The sequence below is a fragment of the Astatotilapia calliptera genome, chromosome 19 (genome assembly GCF_964374335.1).
Source record: "Astatotilapia calliptera chromosome 19, fAstCal68.1, whole genome shotgun sequence".
NCBI classification, from domain to species: domain Eukaryota; kingdom Metazoa; phylum Chordata; class Actinopteri; order Cichliformes; family Cichlidae; genus Astatotilapia; species Astatotilapia calliptera.
Window position 1 is genome coordinate 22,728,088 of NC_137440.1, and position 13,738 is coordinate 22,741,825.

The 13,738-nt window shown below is 39.3% G+C and overlaps 1 protein-coding gene across 6 annotated transcripts in view; it reads left to right on the plus strand.

Annotated features, from left to right (window-relative positions):
* Nucleotides 1–1,964: 1,964 nt before the first annotated feature.
* The window catches only part of dtnbb (dystrobrevin, beta b), a 34,693-nt gene continuing 22,919 nt past the window's right edge, over nucleotides 1,965–13,738 (plus strand). For 3 of the 6 annotated variants that reach the window (XM_026151321.2, XM_026151323.2, XM_080294212.1), the window contains exons 1-9: nucleotides 2,024–2,162; nucleotides 4,393–4,438; nucleotides 6,378–6,445; nucleotides 6,657–6,737; nucleotides 6,855–7,068; nucleotides 11,936–12,021; nucleotides 12,280–12,434; nucleotides 12,534–12,639; nucleotides 13,256–13,422. In XM_026151321.2, the coding sequence (XP_026007106.1) occupies nucleotides 6,379–6,445; nucleotides 6,657–6,737; nucleotides 6,855–7,068; nucleotides 11,936–12,021; nucleotides 12,280–12,434; nucleotides 12,534–12,639; nucleotides 13,256–13,422 (876 nt within the window). In that variant the 5' untranslated portion in view covers nucleotides 2,024–2,162; nucleotides 4,393–4,438; nucleotide 6,378. Of the gene's footprint in view, nucleotides 2,163–4,392; nucleotides 4,439–6,377; nucleotides 6,446–6,656; nucleotides 6,738–6,854; nucleotides 7,069–11,935; nucleotides 12,022–12,279; nucleotides 12,435–12,533; nucleotides 12,640–13,255; nucleotides 13,423–13,738 lie in introns of all 6 variants that reach the window. The other 3 variants (XM_026151324.2, XM_026151325.2, XM_026151322.2) reach the window with 2 other exon arrangements.

Sequence of the window (13,738 nt, forward strand, 5' to 3'; positions counted from 1 at the left end):
AATTAATATATTTTAATATAAAAGATCTATTTGCTAATTGTTTTTGACAAATCAACAGGGTATTTACTATATTAATATATTGGCTGTCCCGTTCTTTCCTATAGTGTTTTTTTTTCTAGGCTGGACAGACCACCGTGCAGAATAATCACTTTTCAAATAGTCCAGGTATCTGATATTCTGTATGGTCCAGGTTTTTTAGTGAATCCATTGGTCTATATTTTTCAATGAAGATGTTGTCTAAAGTGTAGCTTTTACTTGTCTATTTGCATCATCACTTTATGAAAAGATAATGTTTTAATGCACCATTTAAAAGTCATTCATTTAATATAGTTTTATTTTTTAGTTGGTGGGTGTGTCTTGTGGAAAGTTGTTTTTGAGGGCTAGAATCTAGTAGGAGTTTCACAAGGCATAGAAATTTCACTTATTAAGGACATAATGATGTTTTAATTAGTGATACAGATGTCTCTTTTATTCTCATTTTTGATCCCCATTAAACATTTACGTCATATTTGGTTGAAAGTGATGTTAGAGTCCTGCTGGACTGGATTGCACTGCAAAAAATATTAACAACAATCATTCTCAATCCTAAAGGCAGCTGACATTTTGGTTAATGATGACTGAAACAAGAGTCCAACAGCAGTCCCAATCAATACTAAGGCTAACTGTGTGTGTGCATTTGGATGTGTAGAGCACATCATATAGAAAATGGCTGGAAGAAGGGAAGGGGGGGGTCTCCACTTTTTTTCCCTTCTTCTTTTAATGTCATGTTTGACACTAGGTGAATTTCTTAAATGTCAGTGTCATTTTGTCTCCATTTAAAACTCCAGGTGAATGTAATATAGTAATCAGAACTTGTAAACAAAGTGTATTTTATCAAAGTAATAGAATATTATGAATAAATAATAATGGAAAAAGTTTCTTCTTTGACTGCATCTTTATTGTATTTTTTGTCTTTGGTACTATTTAATTTATTAATAATTCGAGCTCGAGAGGATGTGGAGGGTGAAGGTAACGGTGGTCCCCGTGGTAATCGGAGCACTAGGTGCGGTGACTCCCAAGCTAGGCGAGTGGCTCCAGCAGATCCCGGGAATAACATCGGAGATCTCTGTCCAGAAGAGCGCAGTCCTGGGAACAGCTAAGATACTGCGCAGGACCCTCAAGCTCCCAGGCCTCTGGTAGAGGACCCGAGCTTGAAGGATAAACCGCCCGCAGGGGCGCGCTGGGTGTTTTTTTTTTAATATATAAAATTTATTTTTTTTTAAAGCACAATAATGTTACGACCCCTGTATGGGCCAGTCTGACAAAAAAAATTCTGTTGCTCCAAAGTTTGACATAATAACCCTGATTGCTGTAGCTGAGTTATCCCTGACTGTCTTAGAAAAATGTCAAAAAGAAATGTGGTGGGGTGTCTCCTAAAGATCTCTGCCCTTAGGAGGGATACATGTTTTTATATGAGGTCACCACACTGTCACAGTTGGGGAGGGGGTATTATTTTCATTAAATAGCTTCAAAAAATAAACTATATTTAATTTAATATTTAAAAACATTTGGGGTCAGTATATTATCCACAAGAGTCCAGTTGTTGAATAAAGAACAGGAACACTCTATGACGCTGTTGAACTGCATTATGAGAAATGTAGAGCCCAGGAGTTATGGAGCTTGGTTCTCCAGACAACTAGAAAGTCATGATACTTTTCCGGTCTTTTAGAAAGTATTTGCGCCGGCCACATCTCTTTCTTTCCCCTCTTTATGAAAGTCCCAAACTGCTGCAGTATCCCTTTAAATGAGTCTAAATGAATTCTGTGCTTCTTCCTATTCAGTGTATAATATTGGGGATTATATTTCAGAGTAACAGCGGTATTAATAATAGTAGTGCGCCTTTAACCAGTGTGCGTGCGCACATGCGTAAAGTGTACTAGTAGTTGGTCGCGCATGGCATCTTCGTGCCTGCTTGTATCTACTGTCCTCTGCCGCTGGGTCGCTGACGATGCCGAGCGGAGCAGGGCGCCTCTACGTTTCTGTGTGCGGCTACAACCGCAGTTGCGAAGACTGAAGTCGGATGAGACGGGAGAGGGGCTTGAAAAACGACGATGGATGGTCCGAGCTGTTTCTCATCGCCCGGACAGCTTTAACATCAGGGGAAACGCGTGGATTTATTAAAGGTGAGAAGTGGGGCTGTCCAGCACGGAGGAAATATCCCCCTTATTCGCCCATAGCCACTTACATCCTCCCTATCTGATGCTGCTGCTGCTGCCACCGATGATGATGATGCTCTAAACGCAACCTGCGCGATTTTCCTCCGGTAAAGGCCAATTCCCCGCCATGTATCTTACTTGGCTGTGGAGACACCAGTAGGATTTGAAGAAATGCAGAATTGTCATTGTTTGTTAACCAAAAAAATACAAATTAAAAAAATAAAAAATAAATGTATGGACATCACGACACACATTCCCCACTGCGGAAATAAGGTAAATAGGCGGTTAAATCAGCAACATGGCTGCGTTGATGCTCTGCCGTCGCTTTAGAAGTGATTTTTAAGTGTTGCGGTGCTGCTCAGCGTTAGAATTAAGGCTCGTAGAAAGGGAGAAGTGAATGATATCAGCGGCGGAGAGATACTGCAGTAACCGAGTCCTTATGTTGACTCGCGTCAAAGGATGTTGTCATTACCTTGGAGCTGAAGGTGCGGTTACAGTAAAATGCACCTTTCCATGCCTGTGATGATTACTACACAGTCTGACTTCACTGCAAGCATCTGACATCCAAATTATTACGAGCTTGTGATTGTTTATGGGGAGATGAATAAATGGCACTAGCCAGAAATCCCATTGATCGGGACCGGTGAAACAGTGATCACACCGACTGTGATCTGAATGTGCTGAATTTATTTTGGCATGAATTATTAAAAACTTCCATCAAATAATCAACTTAACCGTTAAACTGTCATCTGCTTACAGGCTCTGATTACACGTCTGTGAACACGAACTGCCAGTGTGCAACCCTTGTTGCATACTCATGAATTTCAGCAGTTACCTCATAGAGGGAATTTATTTACAATGAACCATTGTGATATTTTGCTGACATGTCTCTGCTGGGTCTTCCACTGCATAACCAATGTTTTTTAACCATTTCGCCAAAGGGCAGCCGTGCCCCTTTGACATATCTGCTCTAAAAATGCCCCCAAAGCTCTTTTTTTTCCTCTATTTAGAATCACAATTATGATATATAATTGGTCTGACTTTATCCAAACTACCATGCTTTGCCAGCTCCAAAGGCATGTGATGGTGTTTATAAGCACTGAAGCTGATTTTTGACTATTGCACAGAGTGGTTTTGCTGCTTGTGAAACGAGTGGTTGTTGTCAAAGAGCTGAAGATGAGTCATTCAGTTGCTCAAAAAAATTAATTATTTGGAAAAAATCTGACATTTCGTTTGGTTTTTCAAGCAAACATCAGATTCCCACAACTGGATTTTCTGCTTTACTCAACCCGCTGTTTAGGAAGTGGGAGGTTTTGCTTGTTAGAAAGCCAGGCTGTAGTTAAAGAAATCACCCAAAGCTGTCGTATGGCAAAAATATTGATTGAACATTTGAGAAAAATATCAGCAGATTGTTTGATGTTGAAAATAGTCTTTAGATGTGGCTCTTATTATATTAATATCTATTATTTAAAACTTAATTTCAATGAAGCGTCCCCTTTAAAAATCTTTGCTGGCTCTTGTAAGCAGCACAGAGAAATGTTCAAGACAAGGGAGAGGTGCGAGTTTGTGACTGGAAATAGGCTCTGTCATAACATTAGAGATCAGTCTGTCTAAAACAAGGTTGGATAGAAGTGAAAGCAAAATAAAAAAAGGGGGGGGGGGGCTTCTTGTCTACACACTTCGAACCTTGGCTTCTATGGTTTGCTGATCAGCTGAATGCCCTCAATTCATCATTAGAATAAGCAAGTAATCTAAACATGTTTGGGATACTCTTGAGTCCTTGGTCCCAGGGACACCCAGTGCTAATGGCTTATTGGCTATCCCTAATGTGCTCTGTGTCCGTCATCATTAAGTGGTTCCTTTGCAGCTCAGTCGGTGTCATTAGCCCACAGGATGCAGTCACTGCTGAGCGGGATGTCATAGAGAATTATCATTTGCACAGACCACAGGCACTGGAGTGCTCCCTTGCTGGCTCACCAGTATCTCTACAGGAGGCGATGGAGGGGAGGTTAAGAAAAGCACAAAGTGAGAGTTAATAAGTCCTTGAAGGAGGTAAACAAGGGAGGTGTTAATTACTTATTTAAAAGTCTACTACATTTTGTCAGCGTGAAATAGCTCATCTCTCGTAGTAATGGTGGTGTCGAGTCAATATCAAGACACCCTCGCTGACCTTTTTCAATTTGTTTTTTTTTCACAGGGTCAACGTTTAAGGCTTCACTTTGTTGACATACAGTGTGCGGCAGGTAAGTACTTTTAAAATCAGTGTGATGTAATATGTCACATGTAAAGCATGTCATATAAGCGCTTGGTAAGCAGGAAAGGATACGGTGTCCATGTGCAAATTGTCTTCACGGTAAATTATTTTTGTCAGATAAGAAAACAAGTCCAAAAGAATTGGTGGTAACGGTAAATTAAATTGTCCTGTGTTTGAGAGAAGTGACACTGTAAAGAAGTGACTGGAATCACAATAATAAAAGCCATGGAGATTCTTTTGAAAAATAGTACAGAGAAAGAAGTGAATGAAGTAATGAAACCTGTGTTGTTTCAAAGGGGGCTTTTCTTTCCCTGCTGAGCTGAGAAGAAAACATACACCAGCAGTGAATCCTGTTTGAAAATGCACAACAGAGTCAACAGTGAAGTTCAATCAGGCAGCAACAGTTAAAGCTCTTCAATAGGCATCTCTTCTTTGGTATCAGATAATTATTTGGGGGCACTGAGAAATATTTACATGCTCGTGAGTTTAGAGCTAAATAGATTTTGTCATCATATTTTAAAAGATTTGTAGAGATTGCAATTTCCTTGGCTTCTTGAGATTTTCTTTCTAAGAACTGCAATAGACAGCATACTTTTCTTTAATGCAAAATTTATTTTCACTAGTAAAGAATTGATAAGATTGAATAATTTTGCCAAACTGCAGTAAGTTACACTTACTCTTTCATTGCTCATACCGAGGCTGATACTGATAGCTTTAGCCATTTTGCCTTTGCTACCTTTTTTAAATATCCATGTTCAGCTTGGTGAGGGGGATTTAAGTGTCTTATTAAATTTGTTGTTCCATTTTGTGGCGATTTATTTTGCCAAGGTTTGTGTCTTCACCCAATAAGATGCTAGTATATGACTGTTTGCCTATGCCATTGTGGTCTGGCCCATAATAAGCCATATATGTACATGAGGCTGACTGGCTGGTCACCTGTCTGGGCAAAGAACACTGGAAATCAGCTGATTCTGGTCTCTTGTTGGTCAGTTGGCGCATCTCTAGTTATTTCCACTTCCCCCAAGAGTTAGATCGCGTAATTGATCTAAAACATTCTCACATTGGTAAGCTAGTATAGCCAGAAACTGGTAAAACTGTCTATGCAGAAATACTGGAATACTATATATAAATATCCCTTATGTAACCCACCCTAAACTACAACCTATTCTGGTCATTATGTGAGTTTTAGAAGCTGGAGAGCAAACAATTTCCACATTTTCAAATCTTTATACTAAGCTAAGCTATTTGGCACCTGATTGTAGCTTCATATTAAACCTACAAATGTGAAAGGATATATTTTTTTATTTTTCCTTATATACCTAATGAAGGAAGTAACATCATCCGGACAGTGTTAAACTCTTCTTTTTAATAAAAGTCACAGTTCTGACACGGCTATTCTTTTACCAAGCACACTCTCAGTATAATGTATATATAATTTCTTTTCAGTTCTCTGTCCCTTCTCGGTAATAGGGAATGGACTAGTAATAAACAAGTGAAATTTCAAAGCAAAATCATCTACATAGTTGACCAAGGTTATATTGATGACTAACGCTGTCCTTTGTGCAGAGGGTAAATTGCAAACTTCCTGCTGGTACAGCCGTATTCAAGGGTTCATCTGAGTGTTTCAATAATTCATTATAGCCACATAATGGATCACTTACTGTGTGCCCTCCACTGGTAAATGTAATTTAGACTTGAACACCAGATCCTTTTCTATTCTGTTTTATCCACAAAAATCATCTGTTCTGTATATATCTGCATTTTCTTTAGTTTTATGCAAGAAGTGTAGTTCATTCAAATCCTTCTTAGTCCTATCTCTATGACTTCTGACACTGAAATGAGTTGTGTGTTGCATTTATTACTATGCTGCTGTGCAGTAAGCACAGTAAGAGTAAGTGCTGCATGCACTGGTGTTTGATGTGCCACAGAATGATCGAGGAAGGCAGTAAACGAGGCAAGGCCATGGTGGAGAAGAGACAGCTCTTCATGGAAATGAGTGAGTGGAGTCGACTGCGAGAGATGTCTTTTCACTATCTCATGTAATGCACAAACATGCATGGTCCCTCGCGTGTAATTCCTCCCACACAGAGCGTATCACTGATTAAATAAACATTCAAAAAGCTTTAAGTGATATTTTTACTTTGATATCAGATTACATTTGTCAGGTATAGATGATTTTTTGAGACTGCGTTTCTCTTATTTTTCAGGAGCTCAAAACTTTGATGTCATCAGACTGTCAACTTATAGGACTGCCTGCAAACTTCGGTTTGTGCAGAAGAGATGTAACCGTAAGAAAAAAATGTCACCTCTTTTCAGCCGTTATAACACCAGCAGAAACATTTGTTTGAACATGAATGCAGACTTGATTGATTGTATTCTGTCTGTTTGCCAATCCCCCCTCACAGTTCATCTGGTGGATGTCTGGAACATGATCGAAGCCTTTCGTGACAACGGGCTCAACACATTGGACCACAATGCTGAAATCAATGTGTCACGACTGGAGACTATTCTGTCTTCCATTTACTACCAGCTCAACAAGCGGCTGCCCACCACCCACCAGATCAATGTGGAACAGTCCATTGGGCTCCTGCTCAACTTCATGGTGGCCACATATGATAGGTATGGAATAGGTGCACAACACAGAGAAGTACTATACTGTAGTCTAGTCTGTAGGTGGTGTTGTTTGGATAGAAACAACAAACAACAAAAGAGTAAAGGCACAGCTCTTATTTAGGATCTTTTAAAGATAATATTTACCAAAGGAGGGTGGCACATTGGAGCAGTGGTTAGCACTGTTGCTTCACAGCGAGATGGTTCATGGTTTGAATCTGCTGGCTAATAGCAAATTCAAGATAAGTGTAACTGCAGGACTGCAAGAAAATTTACTGTATGCAGTAAAAAAAAAATTCAACAGAACAACAAGCAAAGATGAATCCAACATGAGTTTTGCAATAAACTGTAAATAGTTTTTATAAATAGGTTAAAAAGACAAAAAGTGGCTACAGATTACTGGATCAAGTCCACTAATATAAAACATGTGGAAACCTCACATTGTCACAAAAGAGGAGCTGAAGCCATCAACTATTTGACATTGTTGCTTCAAATCAGTTTTTAGGTAATAATCAATTCTTAATCGCTTATAAAATGCATTGCTTAAAAAAAAGCTTTTTCTTATTTGAAATAAGATACACAAATCACACAGATATCACAAAGATACAGACTTGGCACTGACTGAGGAGACACAGGAAACACGGAGCACAGGAGGAGCACAGGAACAGAAACCAAGAAACCAGAAATGATAAATTATGAAATCAAAGACTATATAATAACTGAAAATACAAAACACTGCGTCACTGACCCAGGACCGTGACATAAACTTTGTCACCTGCTATCATTCTGTTGTCAGTCTGCTATTGAATGGGTCAAGCTGGCAATTACGTACTTTATCAAGCTAAGTGTTTTTCCAGTGTTGGATTTAGTGTAAACTTGTTCAGCTAACATTATCTCAGGATGGTCATGCAGTTGAGTCGTATTCCCAGGGTATTTTCATTTATTATTTTCTATTTATTTTCATTCTTTTAACAAAAAATATTGATATTTCATGTCCCTGGGTTAATACAGTATCACCATGCAAAAAATCACAATACTGTGCTGGTTCGATTTTTTTTCCCGCCACCCCAAATATCTCAGCAATTGAAGTTCAAGAGAAGAAGTGACAGTTCTAAAAATGATCTACAGCAGATCAATGGTGTCGAAAGTCATCCCCTTAATAGAAGAAAAAACTAGTAAAAAAATCCATCAAAAACCTTACACAGGATCCGAGAGATACACTGGAGCCTGCAGATAATCCACTGTTTGCTAAAGCCTCAAAAGAAATGGTAGGTTGGCTGTCAAGGAAGGGAAACTAGGATAAAAGACTGAGGTGTGCCAAATTACACAAGAACCGGAATGAAAATCAGTGGCAACAGGTCTTGGATTCATATGATTAGTATATATGGAGGAGATCAGGTACAAAAGTATCTGCAGCTATCTGTAAAACACAGTACAGACTCTGTCATGGTTTGACTTTGCATTTCAGTCAGTGGTTTTGGGGGATCTTATCAAAATTGATGGAATTATGAACGTAGAAAAGTACCATCAGATTTTGATTCGCCATGCAATACCATCTAATATAATCTGATTAGCAACAACTTCATTTTTCAGCATGACAATGATCCCAACCTTGCCACTGCAGTAAAAGCATACCTGGATAGAAAAACAGTAGAAAACTATCAGTCATTTGGAGTGGCCTCCCCAGAGCCCAAACCTCAACAGAATTAAACAAAAGGGAGCCAACATCCAAAGAAGAACTTAACTTTGAATGTCCTTCGGGAAGTGGGAAGAGAACTATTCCTGACGACTACTTAAAGAAATGGCAAGTAAGAGAGTTCAGGTTGTGTTGACGAATGTAGGTGGTTAAATTAAATACTGACTTTCAAGCTCACTAATAAATCAGTAATTTCGGGAGCCTTTTCTCATCTTCCTAGCAAAATATATAGAAATCTGAGGTGGCTCTGGACTTTTGCACAATGCTCTTTTTGAACCTTTTTTAAATCAAGTGCAGTTTTAAAATTTCAACCCATAAATCTTCACAAATCCACATTTCTGACTCTGTGATTTGTCACACTAACAGAAAGACTGCCACCTCCCAAAGATTTGCTTGGGCACTTCCAAGTGTTCTCCTTCTGGTTTGTGTTGTGTTATATGTGATTAAAAAGACCAGGGGAGAACATTTCCTGTAGCTGCTTAACTTTCAGGATGTTAAATAGACACTTATACATGGCTGAGTTATTTCCAAACATAATCAAAATACAGTAAAACCATTACTGGCACTTAGATGGTCCATGGATCTTGTTTTCAGAAATCCCAGAAATACAGATTGGTGCAGAGGACAGAGTATCAATGACCCAGCAATCGATGAAGAATGTAAAATGTTATTAACTTCTAGTAGGTTCAAAATCAGGATTTTAGGTGGGTATGGATCAGGCTAACAAATAGACTCTAAGCTAGCTAATAATTAAGATTATACAAGCATATTTACTTTTATTAAAGGACCCTGTCTATGTACATTTAACTAACTGAAATATTAAACCGCTCATCAATCAAAAATGTTAACATATAAGCTACCCTGTACCGGTCGACAAAGTCTGGTAACCCTGGAGATGTTTTACGGTACGTCCCTCCTCTTAATATCCACTTCCTGAATCAGGGAGGTTTATTATTGACCATAAAGCACTCTCTCATTATTGTACCTCGTGTACTCAAATTGATTGGCTGCTTGCCCTCTCCATTCAGGGATCCATTCAATTGGTTTACTTTTATCTGTAAAGCCATTCTGGTCCCACTCTGTTATTATTCATGCTCCCGTATCTCTGTGAAACTTTTGGAAACGACTTGCTGCAGTCACAGGAAGCAGTTTTGCTATCTGTCCCTCAGGTCCAAACTGAATTAGGCAGGAGAGCTTTCATCCACTCTGTTACTTCTGCTCGGAAGCAAGAGCTAAATGAATCTCAGACGAAACAAGCTGGTCTCGCTAGGCAAGTTAAAACGATTTATAAGAAGAATACAGGGAGTGCAGAATTATTAGGCAAGTTGTATTTCTGAGGAATAATTTTATTATTGAACAACAACCATGTTCTCAATGAACCCAAAAAACTCATTAATATCAAAGCTGAATGTTTTTGGAAGTAGTTTTTAGTTTTAGCTATTTTAGGGGGATATCTGTGTGTGCAGGTGACTATTACTGTGCATAATTATTAGGCAACTTAACAAAAAACAAATATATACCCATTTCAATTATTTATTTTTACCAGTGAAACCAATATAACATCTCCACATTCACAAATATACATTTCTGACATTCAAAAACAAAACAAAAACAAATCAGCGACCAATATAGCCACCTTTCTTTGCAAGGACACTCAAAAGCCTGCCATCCATGGATTCTGTCAGTGTTTTGATCTGTTCACCATCAACATTGCGTGCAGCAGCAACCACAGCCTCCCAGACACTGTTCAGAGAGGTGTACTGTTTTCCCTCCTTGTAAATCTCACATTTGATGATGGACCACAGGTTCTCAATGGGGTTCAGATCAGGTGAACAAGGAGGCCATGTCATTAGTTTTTCTTCTTTTATACCCTTTCTTGCCAGCCACGCTGTGGAGTACTTGGACGCGTGTGATGGAGCATTGTCCTGCATGAAAATCATGTTTTTCTTGAAGTATGCAGACTTCTTCCTGTACCACTGCTTGAAGAAGGTGTCTTCCAGAAACTGGCAGTAGGACTGGGAGTTGAGCTTGACTCCATCCTCAACCCGAAAAGGCCCCACAAGCTCATCTTTGATGATACCAGCCCAAACCAGTACTCCACCTCCATCTTGCTGGCGTCTGCGTCGGACTGGAGCTCTCTGCCCTTTACCAATCCAGCCACGGGCCCATCCATCTGGCCCATCAAGACTCACTCTCATTTCATCAGTCCATAAAACCTTAGAAAAACCAGTCTTGAGATATTTCTTGGCCCAGTCTTGACGTTTCAGCTTGTGTGTCTTGTTCAGTGGTGGTCGTCTTTCAGCCTTTCTTACCTTGGCCATGTCTCTGAGTATTGCACACCTTGTGCTTTTGGGCATTCCAGTGATGTTGCAGCTCTGAAATATGGCCAAACTGGTGGCAAGTGGCATCTTGGCAGCTGCACGCTTGACTTTTCTCAGTTCATGGGCAGTTATTTTGCGCCTTGGTTTTTCCACACGCTTCTTGCGACCCTGTTGACTATTTTGAATGAAACGCTTGATTGTTCGATGATCACGCTTCAGAAGCTTTGCAATTTTGAGACTGCTGCATCCCTCTGCAAGATATCTCACTATTTTTGACTTTTCTGAGCCTGTCAAGTCCTTCTTTTGACCCATTTTGCCAAAGGAAAGGACGTTGCCTAATAATTATGCACACCTGATATAGGGTGTTGATGTCATTAGACCACACCCCTTCTCATTACAGAGATGCACATCACCTAATATGCTTAATTGGTAGTAGGCTTTCGAGCCTATACAGCTTGGAGTAAGACAACATGCATGAAGAGGATGATGTGGACAAAATACTCATTTGCCTAATAATTCTGCACTCCCTGTAGAAACCTAATAAAGCAGGTGAATAATCATTTGTACGTCCACGGTCAACCGTAGTTTAAGGTTTAGTTAAAGATTCTTCACATTTTGTATGCTAAAGGATGCAAAATCAACACTGCAGTCATATTTTTCAATTTTATTTTTGTTCGTACTCCTGAATGTTAGTTTTTCCTCTTAAATGACAAAACTTCAGGTTAAATTAAAAAAAGAAGCATGAAAAGCATAAAAACCATAAATTCCTAGTACTATAGGAGCAGAATTAATAAACAAATGTATATTTTATTCATTTTGAATTCAACTTTCTGCTTCTTGGAATGCTTTCCACTTGCAGTGAAAGCCATGGGAAGTTGACAGTTTTCTCAATGAAAGCCATGCTGGCAACAATGTGTGGAGGGAAGATTGTTGACAAACTACGCTGTAAGTACAATTTTGACTGCTTTTTTTAAAAGCTGATGTTTTGGTTAATTACATATGCCAGGGTCTGCATGTAGTTACTCGAGTTAAACACACAGGGGCACTGCTGCAACATATATACAGTATTCATTTATTTTAAATGCATTAAGTTAATGCTGAGTCTGTGTACCTAGGATCAATAGTTTCCATTCACATAAATGTCAAGTGCCGGTTTGCATCCTGTTTTTGCTCAAAAGTAAAATGTGACATTTGCTTTCTCAGATATTTTCTCGCAGATCTCCGACTCCAGTGGCGTCATGGTGTTTGCAAAGTTTGATCAGTTCCTTCGGGAGGTGCTGAAACTCCCCACAGCCGTGTTCGAGGGCCCATCATTCGGCTACACGGAGCACTCAGTGCGGACGTGCTTCCCTCAGCAGGTAGGAAGAGAATATTGAATCAGCTTTCTCCTTTACTTTTTTCAAAGTCTTCAGTGCTTTACACTTGTTCAACGCATGCATGTGTGTGTTTGTATCTAGAAGAAGATCATGCTGAACACATTTTTGGATGTGTTGATGGCAGATCCTCCCCCGCAGTGTCTTGTGTGGCTGCCGCTCATGCACCGACTTGCTAATGTTGAAAATGGTAAGTTTTCCCAAACCAAATTTAATACTGAGAAGAGATGCTTGAGAAAGGAATAATAATTCACTATTTTTAGACATTTTCTCTCATGGTAACATTTTATAAAGTGAGTGAAATATCATAAAAAACCAACAAGGAAATCCTGTTATACGAAAAGCCAGAAGAAATCATGAAACCAGTCTTGGCTTGGCTCCAAGACCAAAATCAAGACGATGACAACAAATTGTGTAAATAAATTATAAATGTACTTTCCCGTCGCTTATTTCTCCAAATGAATAAAAATATTTTCTCTCTACATTTCATATGCTAATGAGGGGGCGGGGTGGGGGGACGTGGGCTGTCTTAAAGATGTGTCATAGTGTCAACTTTCTAGCTATTGGTTGTTACAGAAGTGGTGGAGTCAACTCAGAAGATCATTTTTAATTGTCCTTTATCTGTAAAGCATTGACTAATTTCTCAAGTAAATATAGTGGAGTATAAGGTAACATAAAATTGACATACGTAAAGTATCTGAATTTTTTTATTATTTAAAACAAACCAAATACAGAAGTAGCTCTGAGATTAGTGACATCACCACTCTGACAGGAAAGTGTCTTTGTTTTCGTGTTTATCCACTCAGTCTTCCATCCGGTGGAATGTTCTTATTGCCGGAGTGAGAGCATGATGGGTTTCCGGTATCGGTGCCAACAGTGCCATGGCTACCAGCTCTGTCAAAGCTGCTTCTGGCGTGGCCATGCTAATGGTCCCCATAGCAACCAGCACCAGATGAAGGAGCACTCGTCTTGGGTAAGGGGAAAAGGCTCTGATTATTTCTCAGTCTTACATTATGCTTTTCCCATTTCCATACAATTGAAAAGTCAATATCTCTTCGGTCTCATCTCGACTGATTTTATGACATAGCAACCATGTGCCCACATTTCTCGTCCTTTCAGACAAATTCAGCAGGGATTTAATGGGGTTTTACTCATCTTGGCAAATAAAATTGTATTGACTGAATTTACTGTGTTGCTGCCCCCAAAGCTCAATCATTATGTTATAAATTGAAACATGGGAAGTCTGAACCCATTTCACATACCACTTGGATTTTACACAGAGAAGAATG